Source organism: Panthera tigris, chromosome D1 (genome assembly GCF_018350195.1).
Source record: "Panthera tigris isolate Pti1 chromosome D1, P.tigris_Pti1_mat1.1, whole genome shotgun sequence".
In the NCBI taxonomy this organism is placed as follows: Eukaryota; Metazoa; Chordata; class Mammalia; order Carnivora; family Felidae; genus Panthera; species Panthera tigris.
The window spans coordinates 73,019,521-73,041,109 of record NC_056669.1 but is presented as its reverse complement, the minus strand read 5'-3'; the positions used below and the strand labels follow the sequence as shown (position 1 = coordinate 73,041,109).

The window sequence follows — 21,589 nt, the reverse complement described above, 5'->3', positions numbered from 1 at the left end:
AGCCCCAGGAGTCAGGCTTCCCACCGTGGTCGTAATCAATCTCACAGGGCCTCGGAGACCATGGGAAAAACGATCACCATCAGCATCCCATAGGCCCTGAAGAGCTCTTAATGAAGCCTGGTCTTTGTGTCTTTCCACTCCTTGCCCCCTCCTCAGATGTGGCTCCTGAGATCAGTATTAATGAAGGTAAGATAGCCAGTGCTTGCAGTGCAAGGCCATTTTCTGGAAAACATTTTAAATCTTGCCCAAATGATTCGTCTTCAGTATAGATCAGAAGTTCTTAATCATTTTGATGCCAAGGACCCTTTTGACAATCTAGTGAAGCCTAGCAACCCATTCTCAGAATAATGTCTATAAATGCATAAAATAAAACAGAAGATTACAAACATACCGATTATATTGCAATACAGTTACAAAAATATTTTATAAAACTGATTAATAATATTTGTGCTTGTTTATTAATACATTAAATAGCAAGATAGCAGCAGGTCTTAACATTGCCAGAGTTTGGAAGTAGTGAGTTTACATGAAATCTGGAAATATCAACAACTGTAAGGTGATATGAAAATATATGTGATTTCTACTGGTGACAGGCACAGACACTGCTATTGCTGCATTGTGGTTTGTAGCCTGTAGTAATAATTAAAGGGGATGCTAAATTTCAGTTAAATTGAGGATCCTGTGAATAACAATGTGGGTTTTTTTCCCCATCCTGGTCTATACCCTCAATTCTCTGGAGAATGGCTGAGTTCTACAGGAATGTGGCAGTATTGAAGTAAAGGTTGGCTGACTGCTGGTCTGGGACCTCCACCCTTACCGATGAGATTATTCCAGGCAAAAGCCCTCGAAGGATCCCCAGGTTCACTTTCTAGCTAATGACCTCATTCTCCCACTCCCACTGACCTTTAAAGGAAGGTCATTCCAACCCCTTATTTGCTCTAAGGAATAATGTGAGAAACCTACTGGACTTGGCTGATCCAGAAGCTTCCCAGAGGAAAACGGAGGGAGGCTTACCCTGGAATCTGTTAAGGAAGGAAGCCGGCCAGCGGAATGAGGTGCTTGGGTAAGGATAATTTTCCCCACTAAAACACAGGGATTCCTGGAGTTCTGGGGGGCATTGATGTTGTGGGGAAACAGGCTGGCTCCACCAGGAGACCTTGTTTCACCTGCTTTCGAGGGCCCCGGCAGGTCATCCTTGATTTCATCTTATACAAAAAGAGTAACAACATTGTCTTTCAACTCAAACTGCATCTGGCCGTGATTCTAAAACTTGGGGCCTGGAAAAGTGGGCAGACAGAAATAAAGAGCCTAGATAATCCACACCTTACAGAATAAGCATGCCTTCCTCCTGCCTTGGGGGTCTTCATTCATACCTATTTCCAAAAGACAGGTATTTGGGGCACATTGTTTTCTATTATAAACAATACTCCCCAACCTGCTGGCCACAAAGAGCTGGCCACAAAGAGCTGATCCTGAAGGCCAAGGTGCATGAGTTGAGGTTCAAGATCCTCTCTGGGACCTGGTTATGGGTGGGCTGGATTTGTAACATGTCTGTAGTTGGAGAAAAGACACATGCAGGACAGGATTGAAAAGAGAACCTGAGTCGCCTGATCCAGAGACCAAAAAAAATTGGCAAAGGGGGAAAACAAACTACCACCTCTCCTGAAAGCATGGAGGACCTCAAGAGGGTGGGCAACAGATTATGGTGCAGACTCAGAGGATAATAGTTTGGGGCTCCCTTTCCCAACCAGCCCTTCCTCACAAACCCCACCAAGTGGCCCGATTTTCGTCTCTCCTCTCTAGGTATCCTTGCTGGAGCATGGCTCAAGATATGGAGTGGGGCCTCTTACAGGGCTTTGTACTTTCCCAGACCAGGCAGGGAGGAGAAAACTCAACTCACCTAAACCCTCACCTTCTTGCTGTCACCCCAGGACGGGGGGGAGAGTTCAGCTATGTCCTGATTGCATCTTAGTGCCCTCCTCCACAAACAAAACAAAACAAACAAGACCAAAACCAAACTGAGCCGACTACAGGGCCCCAAGAGATTAGGAAAGTGGGAATAGAGCCATCTCGTAAATTTGCACACTTCAGACGTATACTAGGAACACTGTTTGTTTCCTTCCAAATAACTGCAGAGACAACCTTCCTGCAACCTACAAAGCTCCCTGCCAGCCCCAGTCCCAGAGAGAAATAAGCCCCTGCCCAGTGAAGACCCCTTCCCAGGGCCTCCTCTTACCTGGCCTCCTATCACTGTTGTAGCATCCTCTATGGCAAGGGTCACCTCCTGAGAGCTGTGGCTAGATGAGAAATAAGTCTAACATGGGCGAGGGGATAGTAATGGGCCATACATCCCCACCACCTCCAAGCCTCCCCCCTACCCTCTGTGCTAAAACCCTGGGGTCATCCATACTAGAAACAAAGATGGGAGCCGCGGATGCAGTAGCCACAGGCTTGCCCCTACTCACCTGGGATCCCGGGCAGGCTCGGGCTGCAGCACTGGATTGCCCTGGGCTGTGGGTGCCGTGGGGGCTGCGGCTGGGAAGGGGGATTGCTTTCCACTCAAGCCAGGCCTCTCTTTGTTGGGTCTCCCACCACCTATCCCCCCACCTGCTAGGAAGCCTCTTCTGCATCCCCCCATTCTCTCTCCCTACAGACTTCAATCCTTTCTCCCTCTCTCTGGCGACCTCTCTTACAAGGGTCTCCTCCCTCTTTCCTCCTACTCTCTGTGCCCCAGTTCTCTCTAGCTCCCCACCTGGGGTCTCTTCCATCCTGCCTAACTTGGGACCCATTCCCCTGGCTGTCGCCGGCCTCTTTTTCCTTCCGCGCCCCCTCCGACCCTCTCTTTGGCCGCGGCCCTGCCCTCCCTCAAACCTCTTTTTCCTCCCTCTCTGAAACCTGGCCAGGCCGGTTCTCCTAAAGGTTCCCCCCGGCCCCTGGCCTCCCCTAGCCCACACCCTTTCTCACCGAGAGCCTGCACCCTCAGGGACGGGCCCGTCGGCTCACCCCAGGGCAGCGAGACGCAGGCGAGTAGCAGGCAGAGCGCGGGCGCGGGGGCGCGCGGGGCCCGGGCCCCCATAGGGGCGCAAGGGGACTGGGAAGCCTGAACGCAGGATCGGGAGCCCGAGTGTCTGTCCCGGCGAACGCAGGGTCACATCTCCACTCGGCGACCGCAGTCCCTCTCACTCTCTGGCCTGAAGGTTCCCCTGGCCCCTCCTCCCAGGCGCTGGGCTCCTCCCGGAGCTAGAATGACAGGACTGCCCCGCTCATTACCATAATTTAGGCGCCAGATCTCAGCCCTGCCTTTGCCCCACATGACCTGTGGCTGCCCCTCCCCAGGGGAGGCTGGATTCGATCACTAAGCCTTAAGTTCCCCGGTGGAGCAAGGAGATAGCAAGTGCAGCCCCCAACATCCCTTACCCTTCAAAGATCCCCAACTCAGAAACCTGGGTTTTGGAAAGCCCTTCCACCAGACACCCAAGATGCTTGTGTGAGTCTGGTCTTCCACTCTCCTTTACAGAAGCCCTGGGACATGCCGCTCGGTGGTCCGTTGTCAGTATCAGAATCAAACCTGCAGAATCCTAGCCTATTCTCCCACCACTCACCATTACAACTTCCTGGCTCCCCAAGTCCCTCTCTACCTGTTCTGAGCACCTCTAGGGAATGAATCATGACTTAGTCCTCTGTATGTTCAGCACTAGTTCAGGCCCCAGCTCAGAAAATGTTGACTGAATGACAGAAGTGCCTCACACTCCCATATTATTGATCCCATCAAGGCCAGACTTTAACAACAACATACAAAAACAAACAAATAAAAACACTTTAATTTTGAACAAGATATACTCCCTCTAGAAGGAATTGTTTAACGTTGGAAATGTGGGCTTGGCAGCCTTGGGAACCTGTGTATCACTCCCTTGGCTAACTAAGTGTTGGAACACAAACCAGATGCAAGTCTTGCAGAAATTATGATGATAATGGTGGTGGTGGACTCAGTATATAAACTTGGAATGCATTCATTTATTCATCCATTGAACAAATTTGTTGAGCATCTATTTCTTACCACACCTTGTTCTGGGAATATAGTGGGAAATAAAGCACACATCCCCACAGAGAGTATTTGGAGCTGTAGGCATAGATGAGAAGACGAGGAGGGAATCAAAGATGGAGACTTAAGGAACCCTGGTTAGGGAATGGGTGAAGACAAAACTTGAAAAGGAACATTCACAGGAGAGGAGAGACAGGACTTAGTGCTGTCCTCAAAACCAAAAGATAAAGCATTTAAAGAAGGAGAGAGCCTGTGGGAGTGGTGGTCATGGAAAACGACTGAGGTGGCCAGTGGACTGCATTCCCCTTGTAAGGACATTTGCCACTTTGCCTGGATTCTATGAAATAACAGCCATATGACTTAGTTAACAGATGTAGAAAATCAACAAAGTAAGTTAGAGGAGAATATATTTTATGTGTCTTTCCTGGACCTTTGAAAATCCCACATTCTTCACCTCTTATCTCTGCCTTAACTAGTTAATACTAAGGTGAGAACATGGATAATATTTCAAGCTTCTTCTCCAGGAAGGATTTATATCCTAAAGTAGGCAATAATTTAGCTCAAATAAAAACAAGTCTGTTGGCAAAGCTTCAGCCATTGGGGATAAGATGAAAAGGAGGGGGGTCTTTAGGTGTCCCTGAAGTTATGATTATAAGTGGTTCAGTATTTTGGGTTGCTGTCCATCTCCCTGTCCCCTGCTCCCTGACACGGTGCACACAGATCAGGCTCCCACCATGGGTTAAATCCAGGCACAAGCTCCAAGATTAAAGGTCCCACTCGCTCTCATTCACACCTATTTTTATCACCTCTTTCCTAATCCACTCTTTCCTCTCAGTTTGTCCCAGGCTTGGTTCATCATTGTCTTTGTACCCCAGCCCTAGACCTAGGAGTTGAGCGAACTTTGGCTGAATAAATCAAATTAATCAGATGGGGTCTGGGCCCTGGGTAAAGGTCAGCAGTAAATCAGGATGTCACTGCCAGGCCCTTCCATGCCTCAGTGAGCGTGTGTGTGTGTGTGTGTGTGTGTGTGTGTGTGTGTGTGTTTGGAGTGAGACTGGGCTAGGGATGTGAGATGGAAAGTTGGTTCGGGAGGGGCACTGCCACCCACTGGTTCAGGCCTCTGTGAGCCTCATAAGACCCAGACTGAAGGGATTCACAGATCAAAGATTTCTTCCTAATGGGAATAAGCCCATGGAGGAGGCCTTATAGAATTACGCTGGAGGTGAGATGCCTGGCAGTGGGTGAAAGCCTCAGGAGTGCGCGAATGTGCCTCTATTTGCGCATCCATTGATTATCCCTACCCACTGATGTGAGTCTCAGGACCTCCACAAAAAAGTAGTCTGACCCCCCAAAAAAAGTCTCAAACCTCCCCAGGCCTCCTGAGATCCTCTCCCTCAACTGCTTGTGTTTGGGGGAGCACAAGGTCTCACTGGCAGTGAGTGACAGGGTTGAGATTCTGTCTAACTCCAGTTCTGCCTAACTCCAGATAATAAACAACAAAACAACGCACATTCGTTGAAGACTCACTAACTATCACGGTCTATTTAAACTCCCTACACCCGTGTAGATTTCATCGAACCCTCCAAGGGGAGGGCCAGCATCGAGTTCAATCACCGCCGCCACCACAACATACACACAGTGGGGGACATTTGCTCCGGAGGGCGTCGGTGGGAGGCGACGAGCTTCCGGACAGGTGTTCTGGGTGGCCCAGCGGCCCCGCCCAGGCCCCGCCCCTCCGCGCCCAGGCCACGCCCCCACCGCTCCCAGGGCTGCCGGATCTCGTTGCGGCTCCTGCCGGTTTGGGGCCGCCAGGCATCCGAAGTAGCGAGTTGTGTGGCGACGCTGCGATCTGGCCCAGCCATGGACCGGAAGGTGGCTCGAGAGTTCCGGCACAAGGTCAGAGCTTTTTAGGGGCCCCTAAAGCGTCCAGGACTCCGGAGTCCTGGACAGGGTGAGTGGGGGATTGTCAGACCGAGTGCCACCCCTCCCTTTTCCAGCCCGGACTTAGAGCTGTGGATGCACTGGGACCCCTGAGAGTCGTTTGATTTCCAGCTGGGATCCCCAGTGAAATAAGGGAGGGGACACTAGGACTCCAGGTGTGGGAACCCATAAACCGATCTCCAGAAAGTGCCCTTTCTCCTTCTGCTCTCCAAGGGTGGGAACTTCTCTGGGGTTGGAATTCCTTGCAGCCTTGGTCTGAGGACAGGATGCTTCTCTGACATGCCCCATAGTCAGTCCCTCAGCTCCTAGTGCCCCAAGCTCAGGGCTGTTGGAGCATATGGAGAGGGTATGGGACAGTGTCTGAGAGGTGAGAATTGGTGGGAAGGAAAACTGGTCATCTCTCTCTGTCCTTTGACCTCAAAACATGAGTTAGAAGCACTTTAGGGAGCCTTTCCCCACTTCAGGGCGCCTTTCCCCACTTCAGGGCATATCTTAGGGCCTGAGAAGCAAGCCCCTGGCACTGACAAGGGGGCAGTGGGAGGAAGGGAGGAGGTACGGAGAGTCAGCCAGACTCTTCAGACGGAGCTATATCTCCCCTGGTGTGTCCCAGTAAGGGACATCAAGGATGGTTCAGGATTCTCAGGCCCTCACAGAAGGGGGCTGGATTTCACCCAGGGTATTTCCAGAACTGTTTCCAGAGCTGTGTGGGAGTTGCTGAGGTCCTGAGACCAGAGAGGACCATTGGAGGTAACCCAGCAGACCTCCCCACTAAGACTTAGGATGCTTCAGAGCCCAAGGGTGAAGCCAGGGGATCTGGAGCCACCCACAGGCTTTGCCTGAGGGACAGGTGACTCTGTGCCCTGAGGCCATCACAGAGCCCGATGGGGCAGTGTCTTTAGACCAGGCCAAACCTCTTCCCAGGCCTGAGGGAGGAGAGCTCAGGTAGGCAAAGTCAGGGTGCTTAACCCCTCTCTCCTCACAGAGAGGCCCAGGGAGCCAGAGGAGCCAGTCAATGTAGAGGCCACAGGAGCTAAGGGCCAGGGGGAATCATTCAGTTAATAAATGTATTTGGAGTACCCACTCAGTGCCAGACCTCATCTGTGCCCTCACATTGCTGGCTGCACAAGCGGGAGGCAGACCCTACATTAATAATTACCCACGACTGGGTGCTGAGTGTTGGGATCAAGGTTTGGTGGGAGTACGAAGGAGGAAGCTCACACTGGCAGAAGTCTCCTAAAAAAGAGGGCTTGGGTATTCTAAGGATGAGAGATAGCTGGAAATTCAGCAGGAGTTTGGGGCTGGTGACTAGCAAGGGGAGCATGAAACTGTTCACCAGTGCATCCTGTTGTGCAGAGACGTGAGGGGAGAAATTTCAGCCGCAGGGGACATTTGGTGAGTGTAGATTTCAGGCAACCCACTTCAAAGGAGCACAGCCTCTCATCCCCACCGCAAGGCTCAGGCTTGAATTTCAGTTTCCTGCCCCTGAGCAGAAAGTAATGTCAGGTCCTCTTTTGCCTCTTCCCTGTGGGTACTATCTTTGCCTCTCTTTCAAGAATTACCTATGGAGTCCCTGGTGTCTGACTTGCCCTGGAGTTAGCCCCTGTTTCTCTTCACCAGGGCCTGCAGGTTCCAAAGGACTTCGGGTCTTCGTGTTTCCATTGCCCTGCTCTTCCTCATCACAGGAGTCATTACCTATTTATGCCCCTGTGTGTGCAGGCGGGGCCGGCGCCATGTGGGCAAGGCCTAGGCTGGACTTTGTGCCCTGCAGCCTCCAAGACGGCAGGAGCCTTCGCCTCCCAGGTTGAGATCATCTAGGAACTAGGGAGAGAGGACAAAGCAGCAGAGGATACAGATGGGGGCGCACAGCCATACTGGGTGAAATTTACAGCTTCTGTTGATTGTTTTCTAGGTGTCCCTTCCTTAGTGCTGTAGTGCAAATTTACCCCTTGGGAATGGTTTGTAATGGAAATCTTTATCTGTTGGGAGTAGCACTAAAAGTGGTATATTGTCATGGAAAGTGCTGTGTGGCCTTGAGCAAGTTATTAACCTCTCTGTGCTTCCGCTCTTTGATTTGTTAAATGAAGATAACAATAATATTTGCCTACTAAGTTTCTTGTGAGTGTTGGGTAAGATCTACACGGGTGTAGGGAGTTTAAATAGACTGTGATATTTAGTGAGTCCTCAACAAATGTCCATTGTTGTTGTCTGTTATATGAAGTTGGGCAGAACTGGGGTCAAATCTCAACCCTGCCACTCACCGCCAGTGAGACCTTGGGCAAGCCATTTAATCTCACTGAGTTCTAGTTTCCTCGGCTATGAGATGAGGTTTACAGTGCTTACCACACTGGACAGTTAGGATTAAATAGGAATTCAAGTACTGGCTACTCTGGACCTGTGGTAACCATTTGGTCCATGGCCACCCGCAGATACCTGCAGAGCATCCTGTTGGATGAGCCAGCAGGCTCCAGGCTATTGAGTAGAGTCCCTTTCTCTGGGCTTGTGCAGTTTCCCAAGGACATCAGCAGTACTTACATGCCCTTCCCAGTCACCACCTTGGGCCAGGATACCAAGGAGAGGGAAAGGGAGCATCAGAGACCAAGTAAGCCTCGTCCCCAGAGAACCAGATTTTCAAAAGAAGGCTGTCCTTCTGCTCACTGTGCCTGCATGTTGGAGGAACTTGGTTACTCATTTGCTCAAAAAGTTTTTATTGCCTGTTCAGTAATCATTCATTTATGGATATCTGTAGTGTACCCTGCCAAGGCCAGGCGCCTGGGGGCAGGAGGAAGGGGATCAATAAGAAGGTCAGAAAGGCCCCCTGCCTTCCAAAGTTTTACTAATCATTCATGCAGTAAACATTGACTGAGCTCCTAATATATGCCCAACATTACTCTAACCGTTGAATAATAAAACAAAGTCCCTGGCTCCTTAGTACACTCTAGTGGGGAAGACAGACAGTTAACAAGTAAACCAATACAAGTATCATACAAAGTAGTGATACATGTCATGGAAAAAATAAACTAGGATGAGAGGACAGAGAGCAACCAGTTGGTTGTCAGGAAGGCCTCTCTGAAAAGGTGATATTTGAACAGACATCTAGAAAGAAGGGAGGGAAGGAGCCATTCCAAGGAGTAGAAGAACTTGGAAGAATATTCCAAGAGGAGGGAACAGTAAAATACAAAAGCCCTGAAGCCTTTAGGAACAGCAGGGAGGGTGGTGTTTCTGAGAGGAATTACAGATTGAAGAGTAATGGGTGATGAATTAGAGTGGGGTGGGGGCCTGTAGACCAGGGTCAGGACTTGGGGTTTTGTTCTCAGAGTGATGAGAAGCCAGCAGGGGAGTGACACGACTGCCTTGCACCTTACACGAGGGATTGTTCTGAGTGCTGGTAGAGAGCAGACTGAAGGGGCCAGGCGTGGAAGGGGGACCCCAGGCAGGAGGCTCCTACAGCAGCCCAGGCCAGAGGTGGGGGCTTGGACGAGCATGAGGAGCAGTCAGACCCCGGACATGAGAAAAGGTAGACCCAGTGGGTTCTGGTGATGGGTGGCTGTGGGTGTGGAGAGGGAGGCATCAAAGGGGAGTCTACATTTTGGGAGGAGCAGGTTGGTGGGGACAAGATGGGAGGTGGTGGAAACCAAGAGTTCCATTTTGAATGTTGTAAGTTTGAGATGCCTGTTCAAGCATTAAGTAGAGAGGTGACAAAGAAGGCCAGGAGCTGTGGGAGTCTGAAGATGGGGGGAGAGATCTGTGCTGGAGATAAGCTGCGGTGAGTCCTTGAGGAATAAATGGTAGCTCAACCTCTGAAACTGATGAGGTGACGTAGGGACACAGTGAAGAGGAAAAGAAGACCCAGGACTGCACCAGGGCACCCCAACCTTTAGAGGAGAGGAAGAGAGGAAGGAACAGCAAGTGAGGTAGGAGAAGCAGGGGAAGAGGGCATGATCAGGTGTGCCAAGCACTGGGTCAAATGCCACCAACTAGGGGCGCCTGGGTGGTGCAGTGAGTTAAGCATTCAACTCTTGATCTCGGCTCAGGCTGTGATCTCATGGTTCATGAGTTTGAGCCTCGCACTGGACTCTGCACTGGTGGTGGGGGAGCCTGCTTGGGATTCTGTCTCTTCTTCTCTCTGCCCCTCCCCTGCTTGTTCTCTCTCTCTCTGTTTCTCTCAAAAGAAATAAATAAACTCTAAAAAATTTAAAAATGAAAACAAATGCCACCAACTAGCCAGCAAGACACAGGTGTCTTGAAAGGATGAAGAATAATAAAACAAGGACCAAATATACCCAGTACTACCCAGGGGTAGTGCTCTGAAGGCCTGGGGAGAAGTGTGGCTGGATCCATTCATTCCAGCAACGTTTATGGAGTGCCCACGGCCTGATAGCTGCTGAGAATATAGAATCTGTGTTCATTTACTTAGTTCTGGTCAACAAACACTTAGCACTTACTATTTGCCAGGTACCGTGCCAGGCATTAACTCAATGAATAATAATAAAAAAAAATGATTAGGGTCTCAAAGAAGGATGAAATCCTATGAAATAGGTACTTTCATCCCCATTTTATGAGGAAACTGAAGCCCAGAGAAGTGCAGAGTCAGCTGGGGAAGGGGCTTGTTGGCCTCACCCTGCCACACTCCTCCCAGGCCTGTGTCTGGGCCACACACAGATTAGTGGGGAGACAGGAGAGTAAAGAGAGAATGTACAACACAGCTTTGTGAGTGCCGTGGCAGGGGTGGGAACTAAGTGGTGTCACGTGCGCAGAATGACAGCACAGGACTTGTGGGGGAGCATGAGGAGAGGTTTGACCAAGGAGAGCTGATGTTTGAGGCATCTTAAAGGTGCAGGAAGAGCTCACAGAGAGAAAATGCTGCTGGTACTACCACTGCTAAGAGCCAGTGTTTCACACCGGCCAGAGTTGAGGCAAGAAGCGTGTGGCTTATCCCAACGGTTTCCCAAATGGGAGACTAAAGAGAGCTTTACGAAGGATGGGCAGGGACGCATGAACCCACAAAGTGTGGTGACAGGGCCTGGGAGCAGCAGCAGGAACCCAAGTGCTCCTGAAGGGGCAAAGGAAGGGGAGAGCCATGGCTACAGGCAGAAGCTCAGAGCTGCTTGTAAGGTGATGTAGCAGAGAGTGTGAGCGGGGGAGTCAGAACCCCATTTTCTCTCTCCTCGGGCTCTCACACCAGCTGGGTGTCAGAGGGCAGGGAGCCCAGGCAAAGCATCCTGGGACACAGGGCAGTGTGGAGAAGGCTGCAGAGTGGGTCTGGAGACAGAAAGGAAGAGACTCAGCACATGTTTCAGAGTCCTCAAGATTTGGGAGCCCTGGGCACTGTTCTAAATACTTCGTGTATATTTGCTTATTTAGTCCCCACAACAGCCTGAGAAGGGCAGATGTTCGTTGAGTGGAACAACATGCATTATTTAATTTGCTCTTGCTCTCTTTCTCGGTCTTTGGCAGGGTGCACACGTGGAGGTGTATTTGCATGAGCTGAATGTTGTTTGCTTTCCCCGTGCAGCTCTCCTGAAGGGCCAGTCCATATGGAGGAATGCTGGGAGATGAGGCTGGAAAGGGCCCAAGGCTAAACGCAGAATTTGCCTCAAGGGCCCTAGACAGGGGGCCTGAGCCCCCCTTACCCCTACCATACAGACAGATAGCAAAGAGTTAGTTGAGGATCAGCCAGAGAATGCTGATGCAGGATGGAGGAGACCAGAGATAGGTGGGCCGGGAAGGAGGGATTGATGTGATAAAGTATTTGTAGATGCTGGGCTCCTTTGGGGTTTCTGTGCCCATGTCAAGAGAGATCCAAGAAAAGGAAAATATTTTTAAATCTAATTAGAAAAAGACACAGTGTCTTGCACACAGTAGGTGCTCAGTAAATGTCTGTTAGACGAATGCATACAAAAAGTTGTATCCGGTAAGTGGATACTATGTGGTGGTCAGAAACAAAGCAAAGGTTTTAGAGCCAGCCGGCATACGTTGGAGTCTCAGCTGTGCTCCTTCTTGGAGCCTATATTTTCTCTTCTCTCAAAGGGGGATGATAGTATCCATGCATGTCAGAGGTTTGTTGGGAGGTTAAGAGAATTTACGTAAAGTTCCTAGACATGGTTGGCAGTCAGTAAGCAGAGTATGGCCTGAATGAGAGAACAAGGAGCAGTCCAAGGGCCGAATTCAAGGAGCCCCTGCTCCAGGGCACTTTGTGCCAATGTCCTAATACCCTGCGCTCAGTGGAAAGCACCTGGCATGCAGTAGATCCTCGACAGCACTGTGCCATGCAGAGGTGTGCAGTGCCCAGAGGTGTCTACTGAATGATGAATGCACTCCAGTTGCTCTGGTCTAGCGCCTTCCTTCTATCCTCTTGGTCAGCCCTGGGCCACCGCCTTCCCATCACTCCTCAGCACACATCTGCCACAGCCTCCTGGTTCTATCCCTCTTAGCTCAGTTCCAGCTCATCACAAAAGAGTAGGTCACAAACTGGTGCAAGATGGACTGTCCTGCCTCCTCCCACCTGAACCCTGCCTTCATTTAAGGGGAATCCAAGCCTCCTTTTGTAGAGTCTTTCCTGACCATGCACCGTTCAGAGCCTCCTGACCCGCCTCCCAGCTGGAAGCTGTTCTTGCCCTCTTATTCAGTCTTGGGCTAAAGAGAGAGTCAAGGATACAGCGTGTAGAGATTCACACTGAACTGGGAGTGGAATCTGGGGCTTCTACCCACCAGTTCCCCTGGGATTGAGGTGCTAATGAAACAGCTCCTGACCCTGACCTTGGAGTCCCAGCCATTGACGTCAGCAAAGTTGAAATGATGTAACTTGACTCTCCCCCTGGAGGGGGAGGGGAGGTGAGGGACTGAAGGGATGTGGAGAGGTGAAGGAGTAGCCAGGAGGCTGACTAGTGGACAGACGGCAGGGCTAGCCCAGCCTAGGCCAGGACAGGACAAGGCAAAGTTGCCCCTGGCATTGGTGACAGAGAAGAACGGTAGGGTCCTTCCAGCGGGTAGGATGTGCTATCTGAGCAAGTGGCCCAAATCCTTTCTGAAAGCAGTTATCCGGCACTACAGTCACCATCAGGTAAGACACTGGGCTTCTTCCAGACCAGGGATCTGACACTGGCATTGCCACTCTGGACTCTGGTGACATAGCCATGGGGTGAGCGGTAACACTGCTGTCATGGGAGTGCATCACGGTCACGCGGAGGTTCATGTGTGTGCATATGAATGTGTGTACCTGCCTGGGGATGAGGTTCAGCCTGGCCACATCTGGATGTGCAGAGGTACTCCTGTGGCCACTTTGGAGTGATCTGCATGCATCTGATGTGTTACGGTCAGAGGGCCAGCCTGGCCCCTGGCTGCCCTCCTCTCACAGCCCCAGCCCTGTGGAGGTGCTGAGGAGGCCCTTGGCAGTGGCCTCCCCCTCCCCGGGGTCTGCTATGGGAGTGCTGGGCCTGGGGCTATAATTCTGCCCTTGGGTTTTCTAGGTGGATTTTCTGATTGAAAATGATGCGGAGAAGGACTATCTGTATGATGTGCTGCGGATGTATCACCAGTAAGTGTGCTGGGTCCAGCTCCCATGGACCACCCTGGGGTACCTCTGTCTCTAGAGAGCCCTGGGATGGCTTGTTCTGAGAAAGGAGGACCTCCCCCTCCCATCCTTGGGAGCTCTGGGAAGGGGACAGATGCTCAGTGCTCCTGGGAATCAAATGGACACACCATTCACTTGCCTTAGCAAATGTTTACACAAATACTCTGTGCATGGCTCTGTGCTAGGAGCTGAGGGCACGTGAGTGAACAAGACAGACCGGTCGCTGCCCTCAGTTTGCTCACAATCCAATGGATGAGGCTATCAAGTAGCCAGAAAGGTTCAACAGAATGTAAGTGCTGAGATAGAACAAGAAATGCCAGCTGCCCCCAGCTACACGTCAGATGTCACTTGTTTATTCATCCAGCATACATTTGTAAGCTCCTACCACTTGCTGGGTACCAGGCAGAATCTGGAAATGAAAAAGATCTAGTTTCTTTCTTTAAGTAACTCGTGACTCAGTGGGGGGAGTATACAGACACTACAACCACAAAGAACTCCAATATAAGTCACAGCAGAATAACTGCTAAGGTGAAGTAAAAGCAGGGTGAAGAAAGGAGCTTTTGCTTCTCATCATGGCAGGGAGGACCGGGACGGCTTGAGCTAGGTTTTGAAGGGTAAGAAGGATTTTGATAGGTGGAAATATCAGAGAAGGACATTCCAGGACAAGGGATCAATATGAGCACAGGTGCAGAGACATGAAAGCACAGGGAAGTGACAGGTAATCTGGGGGAGTAGAACCCAGGGCACACAGAGGCCATGAACAGCCACAAGCCTGGAGTAGCTCCACGGAGACAGGCCGTGGAGGCCCTGAGTCCTTCAAGGAGAATGGATGATGTCCTCTGGGCAGTGGGGAGCCATTGAAGGGTTTTGAGAAGGGGAGTGACTTATATTTAGAAAACATTAGCTGAGGGGCGCCTGGGTGGCTCAGTCGGTTGAGCGTCCGACTTCAGCTCAGGTCACGATCTCGCGGTTTGTGAGTTCGAGCCCCGCATCAGGCTCTGGGCTGATGGCTCAGAGCCTGGAGCCTGCTTCCGATTCTGTGTCTCCCTCGCTCTCTGCCCCTCTCCCGTTCATGCTATGTCTCTCTCTGTCTCAAAAATAAATAAACATTAAAAAAAATTAAAAAAAAAAAAAGAAAACATTAGGTCAGAGTGAGCAGCTCGGCTGACAGCTAGAGAGGAGCAGGCCAGAGATGCTGAGGATCTGAACGGTGTGAAGAGGAGTCATGTGAGAGATACCGTGAGGGCAGACTTTACAGAGCTTAGCTGCAGATCAGAAGTGGGGTGTGAGAAGGGTCACCAGCATCTCGCATGAAGCTTCCTGGCTGGGAAGATCCTGGGCTTCAGACTTAGGCAGAGCTGAGTCTGAATCCTGGCTTAGAGTTCATCTGTGAGGATGGGTTAACGATCCCTACCTCACCCCTGTCTTTGTGACATTTAACGTGAAAGAACAAAGCTCTTCTGAGGCAGCTGGCCCAGAGTTAGGGACTCTGGGATTTTCAGGAGTGTTCTCCCCATTTCCAAGGCTTGGACCCAGTGGGTGGGGACCCTCTGGGAATCCTTGGATGTCACCCAGGCCATGGGTGAGGCTCCAGGCATCCCCCGTGTCTCCGCAGAACCATGGATGTGGTCGTGCTTGTGGGAGACCTGAAGCTGGTCATCAATGAGCCTAGCCGCCTGCCGCTGTTTGACGCCATCAGGCCCCTGATCCCACTGAAGCACCAGGTGGAATACGACCAGCTGACCCCCCGGCGTTCCAGGTATGGAGGGAGCTGCCAGGACAGAGGCAGGGGTGGGAAGGGTCACGTGGGATGGACAGGGTCACTCGCTAGTGGATGGGGCAGCGCCGAGCCATCACTGACCTCTCCTATGGCAGGAAGCTGAAGGAGGTGCGTCTGGACCGTCTGCACCCTGAAGGCCTCGGCCTCAGTGTTCGTGGGGGCCTCGAGTTCGGCTGTGGGCTCTTCATCTCCCACCTCATCAAAGGGGGTCAGGCTGACAGTGTCGGCCTCCAGGTGAGTGAGCAGAGTCCAGGGGAATGGAGGGTCAGGGCCTCAGGCTTCCTGTCTCTCCTCTGAACATGGTCGCCTCACCTTTCTGAGAGTTTAGGGGAGGAAAGTCTCCTTTGGACTGTCACATCCTGACAGATTTTCCTTGGCCCATAGACATCAGGCTGCAGGCAATTGCCGGTTTTCTTCGGTCAAGCTGGGAACCTGGATACTGCCCTTCACCACCCACCCCACTTCCCAAAGGAAGAGCATAGTTATGTCCTAACACCTGAAGCTTCAGATGTGTAGCCTTTTACTGGAAGGGTAAAGGAAATCCCAGTGTAGTATGGTGCTTAAGAGCATAGACCCTAGAAAGCCAGATTGTCCTGGCTTTGCTATTCATTGGCAATGGAAATATGATGAAATTACTTAACCCCATGTCTCAGTTTTGTTATCTGTAAAATGGGGATAATAATAATACTCCCTACCTCATCAGGTTGTCATGATACAAACAGTCACAGCCAGTAAGTGTCAGAGTCAGGATTTGAAACCAGGTCTTGTGTCTGCCAAGCCCAGGGATCTCTCTTCGGCACCCCAGGTGCCTCTCCCTTGGGGTCCCACACCTCAGTGATCTCAGTGTCCGAGCAGAGATGGGCCGACCTCCAGGTCTCACTCCTGCTGGAGCACAGAGCTGTGTTTTGTGTGTCCGCATCGAAGAGGCCCTCCCACTGCCTCCCAAAGCTGCCAGCATGTTTGTTATCAGGCTGCCAAGACAGGGGCTTCAGGGGTCTCCAAGACTTATGGTACAAGGCCCCATGGAGAGGGAGGTGGAAAGTGGGAGCTGACAGACATTGCTTTGTTCTAAATCCCTGTCTCACGGCTCGCCAGTGGCGGCTGAAATTTCAGCCACTTCATTACTCCGCTCCTGTGGGGCACATTTTCCAGCCCAGAAACACAGCCAGAGAAAAAACATAATGAGCTCCTCTCTTGGCATCGACTGAGGCCCTCTTTTTTTCCAGGGTGAGCTTTCCTCTTAGGACAAGCATTTCTCAACGATGCTTCCATGACTGGGGACATCAGGGCATTTTAATGAAACTTAGAGTTTTACCTTCCCACCTGTTTCTCAGGCTTATGAATTATCTTCTCTTTCTTGGGCTGATGGGCTCATCTGTCCTTTGTGCTGCTGTCCCTCAGATCGTCATTTCATTGTGGGCCTTGCACAAAGGGCCTTTTGCAGGGCTCCATGCTGGAGCGGGAGAGAGAGGAAAGCTGATATCGCAGCCTGTGTGGGAATCATTCTGACTGGGGTCCTAAGCAGGCTCCCTTTTGGAACAAGAGAGGGAGCCTTACTCAGAGGAGCTTGGGGAAAACGTCCATATCCATTCACCTGTCTGGGGTTCATGTTTCTGGGAAGATCTCATGCCTGAGATCTGAGGACAGGAGAAGATTCTGGAAGGCAGGGGAGGGGCATGTCCAGACTGGCTGGACTGAAGGCCCTGCTGATTTGACCTGTGAGGCTGGTCCCCAGGTGGGGAACTTGGACCCATTAATGGGACTCAGCCCTGGGACTCCCATCTCTCCATTCTTGTCCACCTATTGGACATATTTTAATTTATTTACTTTTTAAGTTTACTTATTTATTTTGAGACAGAGAGACAGCAAGCAGGGGAGGGGCAGAGAGAGAGAGGGAGAGAGAGAATCCCAAGCAGGCTCCGTGCTGTCAGCACAGAGCCTGATGCAGGCCTTGAACTCACAAACTGTGAGATCATGACCTGAGCTGAAACCGAGAGTCAACGCTTAACCAGTTGAGCCTCCCAGGAGCCCCATATTTTAGATCTTTCTTCAAATGTATCCTGTCTGAACCTATGTCCTCTGTCCTCAGCACAGGGCAGCCTCTGCTGCACAACATGCTGTATAATCCAGGGCTAGAGCATGATTCTGTGTGCCTTAGTTGTCCCAGCTATAAAATGGACAGAGCAATCTCTGCCTTTCCTATGGGACTTGAGATCATCTGTGACAGGTGGCAAGAATCCAGAGAGGACAGGATGCAGGGAACTGCAGTCAGGCTTGGCCAGGTGCCCTTCCTCCCTGCTTCCAAATGCCCAAGAGACAATGCTTGTTGTCTGTGTGGGAAACCTGACTTCAAATCCCAGGAACACTTTTTACCCACCAGCTGACCTTGAGCAAATCCCTTTATTTCTCTGAGCCTCAGTTTCCTCATCTGATTAACGGACACACAGAGTCATTATAAAAAGTGGGTGCAAAGAACTAGACCAGCTGCTCTCCTCACATGAGATGTCCCCAGAAATCTAGAGAGTTCTTTAGCGATCCTCATCCTGTGACACCTTTTCAAGCCCCTTGCCACTCTTGTCAGGCCCCTGTGAACATTGGGGTCTGTGTTGAGATGTGGAAGGGAAGCATTCAGGTGGCAATATTGAGAAGCGACTCTGTAATGATGTTGTAGACGGTGGAAGTTGGCCTAGCGAACCCCTCACAGGCTGTGGGCCCGCCCAGCTCCCAGACCCCACAGAGTCAACTGTGTCTCCCACATGTACCAACAAGTCCCCAAAGGGACAGCACATGTGGTGTGAGTTAAGCTGTCAGCTGACTTGTGCTGGCCTCAGGCTAGAAAGGGGCATCCAGGATCCAGTCCGTGTTTTGCAGCTAATGGCTGTGTGACCTTAGACAAAACATCACCTCCCTGGGCCTTGATTTCATGTGATGTCTAAGTGTCCTTCCAGCCCACAGTTATTTTTTTTTTTAAACGTTTATTCATTTTTGAGAGGGAGAGACAGGGGAAGAGCAGAGAGAGGGAGATATAGAATCTGAAGCAGGCTCCAGGCTCTGAGCTGTCAGCACAGAGCCTGACAGCAGGGCTTGAACCCACGAACCATGAGATCATGGCCTGAGCCAAAGTTGGGCGTTTAACCGACTGAGCCACCGAGGTGCCTCCAGCCCCACAGTTGTTAAGTGAGGAGCTTCAAGACTGACCCCCAGAGCCAAAGTGCTTGGAGGGACCCAGAGCAGTGTCTAGCAGGGGATGAGCTCACCACAGATCTGTATCCAAAGGCTGTCCCTGCAGGCCTGTGAGCCCTGTCTCTCCCAATCAAATGAGGCCCAAAGTCCTGCGAACAGGGCAAGAATATTTAGGGCTCAGGCCCAACTAATGGTAACAATTGTGACCATTGATTGATTACTGTCCAATGTGCCAGGTGCTGGCTGGCTTTACATGGACCTGCTTACTTAATTCTCACAGCTGCTTGGGCATCTCCCCATTTTACAGATGAGAAGAACTAAGGTTCAGAAAGTTCAAGAGACTTGCCCAAGTTTCCTCTTCCGAGGACAATGTTCACGGGCATTCCGAATGGTCTAGCGTTTGACATACCATCGTAGGCTGTCCTGCAAAACAGCCTCTGATGAAACTAAGCTGTCCCGAACCTCTGGCAATAGAATCATTTACCTTTAGACCAAGAAGGTTGGGAAGGCACCAGACTCCACATGTGGCATGTGCCCAGGCCAGCTTCAAGGAGCTCGTGCTGTGACACCTACAGTTCTTCCGAGGTTGCCTAAAGTGGAAAAACATGTCAGCAGGGCCTATGGTGGTTCCCTGTGTGCTAAGTGTGTTCATGACAGGATCAAGCGTGCTTTCCTTATTAAAGAGGAGAAAATCGTCGTGAAAGTGTTGAAAGCACAAACATAGAGTCAGAAAGCTAAATAAAAAAATGAAGATTTTCTTTGAGTAATAAAAATATTTAAAAAGAGAGAGAGAGGGAGACTTACCCAAGGTTGTGCAGCAAATAAGAATAGAAGAAGGGGGGGGGTTGGAGGGCACCTGGGTGGCTCAGTGGATTAAGTATCCCACTCTTGATCTCAGCTCAGGTCTTGATCTCAGGGTCGTGAGTTCAAGCCCTGAATCAGGGTCCGCACTGGGCATGAAGCCTACTTAAAAAAATAATAATAATGATAATGGAAGCAGAAAAGAAACAAAATGGAAGCAGGAGTTTGAATCCAGGACATCTGATGCCAAAGCCTTGTGTTTATTCATTCTTCTTTGCTTACTCCAAGTGGGAATTCAGAGGTCAGGGCTGTGGCAGAGTTAAAATGCCCATTAAGCTTCCATAGAGTGGAAAGAAAGATATTGTGTGTGTGTGTCAGTGATGTGAACTTGGGTCAGGAATCATGGAAGTTCCCCACCCCAACTCCGTTATGGTGTTATAGTGATTAACAAAGACAGGAGAACCTACTCTGTGGGCGGGGTGGGACAAAGGCCAAGGAAGAACTGCCTGAATCTAGGTGAAGGTTGCCCTTTGCACGCGTTATAGAACCTGATGGTGACCCAGTGGGGAAAAGGGACCCTGGAGGGAGGATATAGGGTCCTGAGTTCTAGTCCCAGCTCTGCTACCCATTCTCTGTGCCTCTCACACCCGCTCCATGTTGGTTCCCCCATCTGTAAAATGCCATCAGAAAGACTGCTTAGAAATGTCACTATCCTGGGACCCCTCAAGCTGATGGAGAGTGGGTTGGTTATAACAAGGTACTAGGGTACACACCGAGGTTTCTTCTGAGGGAAGGCACGTCATCGTCCCCTTTCCCGGAGAGCAGGCCCAGAGCATCTAGTGGCAAGCCTGCCCAGCTGCCTTCTCAACCTGGTGCTCATTCCTTCTGTCTGCGGCCAAGGTAGGGGATGAGATCGTCCGGATCAATGGATATTCCATCTCCTCCTGCACCCATGAGGAAGTCATCAACCTCATCCGCACCAAGAAGACCGTGTCCATCAAAGTGAGACGTGAGTGAGGCCAGACGACCAGGGGTACTGATGGAGGGGTGGGGTGGGGTGGGATAGGCGGTGGGGTCCCTAGCTCCTGGGGCACCGTCCTAACCCCTATGCCATTCTCCCACAGACATCGGCCTGATTCCTGTGAAGAGGTGAGCAGGACCTTCCTCTGCAGACAGACTCTTCCCTGTGGGCTCAGTCAGGGTCCTGGGATTCGCACTGGGCTCTGGCTTCCACCAAACCAGTACTGCTCCTGGGCCAGCAGTGGCTGGAGGCTCCAGATGGGCAGATCTGGATTTGGAGCCTGGTTCCTCAAACATCTCTCTCTAATGACTGCCCTTTTACATCCCCGTCCCACTAGCTCTCCTGATGAACCCCTCAAATGGCAGTATGTGGATCAGTTTGTGTCAGAATCTGAGGTAAGGGCCAGGACCACCTGTGATGGGGTCTGGAGAGGGTTGTCTTCAAGGAGGGGCAGCAGGTCCCAAAGGGAGGGCTTGCCCCAGAGATGTGCCTTCAGGGGCTTTAGACAGGCTCCCAAGACATCCAGAGACATCCAGAACGTCCCTGAGGCCCCCAGGGCATCCAGCCAGGCCCAGCTGGGGCAGACATACCCCCTAGGAACATAATGGCAAGCAGTCTTATATGAAGACAGCAGTAGTTGCTCTAAAGGACTTTATGAAATCAAGAGACCACTTGCACACATGTGGACACCCAGTGACCCTTATCCCATCCTTCCTCCAGGGTGGGCGGAGCAGCCTGGGCTTCCCCGGCAGTCGGGAAAACAAGGAGAAGAAGGTCTTCATCAGTCTGGTAGGATCCCGGGGCCTTGGCTGCAGGTGGGTGTCAGTCGTGCCCTGGGGCTCTCTCATGGCCAGTAGACCCCAGGAGACCCCTAACACTTCTCCCCTTTCTCACTGCTGCTTCTGAGGAGATGACACTTCTCAGTGTCTGATTTCCTCTCTGGGCTTCACAATAGCCCTATACAGCCAGAGGGACAGCTCTGACAGGCCCATTTTATAGATGAGGAAACTGAGGCCCACAGGCAGAGCCGTGTTCCGTTGGTGGGCTCTTGAGTCACTGCAAAAGGGGCCCGTCTAGCTGGCCATCTCTGTTACAGTTCCCTTGTCATTTATTACCTTGTGGGGTTCCTTAAGTGGCAGCCAGGGAATTGCAAACAGGCATCAGGCCACCTGAGGTGGTCTTATTACACACACGGGTGGTACACTTATAGATCTAGGTTCCAGCCCCTGCTCTCCACCTGTGAGCTCTAGA

General features: G+C 51.2%; 2 protein-coding genes and 1 pseudogene across 3 annotated transcripts in view; 2 read left to right on the top strand and 1 right to left on the bottom strand.

The window, feature by feature from the left end:
• The window catches only part of OTOG (otogelin), a 90,794-nt gene extending 87,718 nt beyond the window's left edge, over positions 1-3,076 (bottom strand). Inside the window, exons 1-2 of the mRNA XM_042959616.1 lie at positions 2,955-3,076; positions 2,237-2,297 (exon numbers count right to left, since the gene is read on the bottom strand). Coding sequence (XP_042815550.1) covers positions 2,237-2,297; positions 2,955-3,076 — 183 coding nt within the window. The remainder of the gene's footprint in view (positions 1-2,236; positions 2,298-2,954) is intronic.
• Positions 3,077-5,851: 2,775 nt separating this feature from the next.
• The window catches only part of USH1C (USH1 protein network component harmonin), a 46,970-nt gene continuing 31,232 nt past the window's right edge, over positions 5,852-21,589 (top strand). For both annotated transcript variants that reach the window (XM_042958871.1, XM_015537988.2), the window contains exons 1-8: positions 5,852-5,938; positions 13,450-13,517; positions 15,169-15,312; positions 15,429-15,567; positions 20,218-20,326; positions 20,442-20,466; positions 20,676-20,733; positions 21,059-21,153. In XM_042958871.1, coding sequence (XP_042814805.1) covers positions 5,903-5,938; positions 13,450-13,517; positions 15,169-15,312; positions 15,429-15,567; positions 20,218-20,326; positions 20,442-20,466; positions 20,676-20,733; positions 21,059-21,153 — 674 coding nt within the window. In that variant the 5' untranslated portion in view covers positions 5,852-5,902. The remainder of the gene's footprint in view (positions 5,939-13,449; positions 13,518-15,168; positions 15,313-15,428; positions 15,568-20,217; positions 20,327-20,441; positions 20,467-20,675; positions 20,734-21,058; positions 21,154-21,589) is intronic.
• LOC102972082 lies at positions 18,905-19,258 on the top strand (annotated as a pseudogene).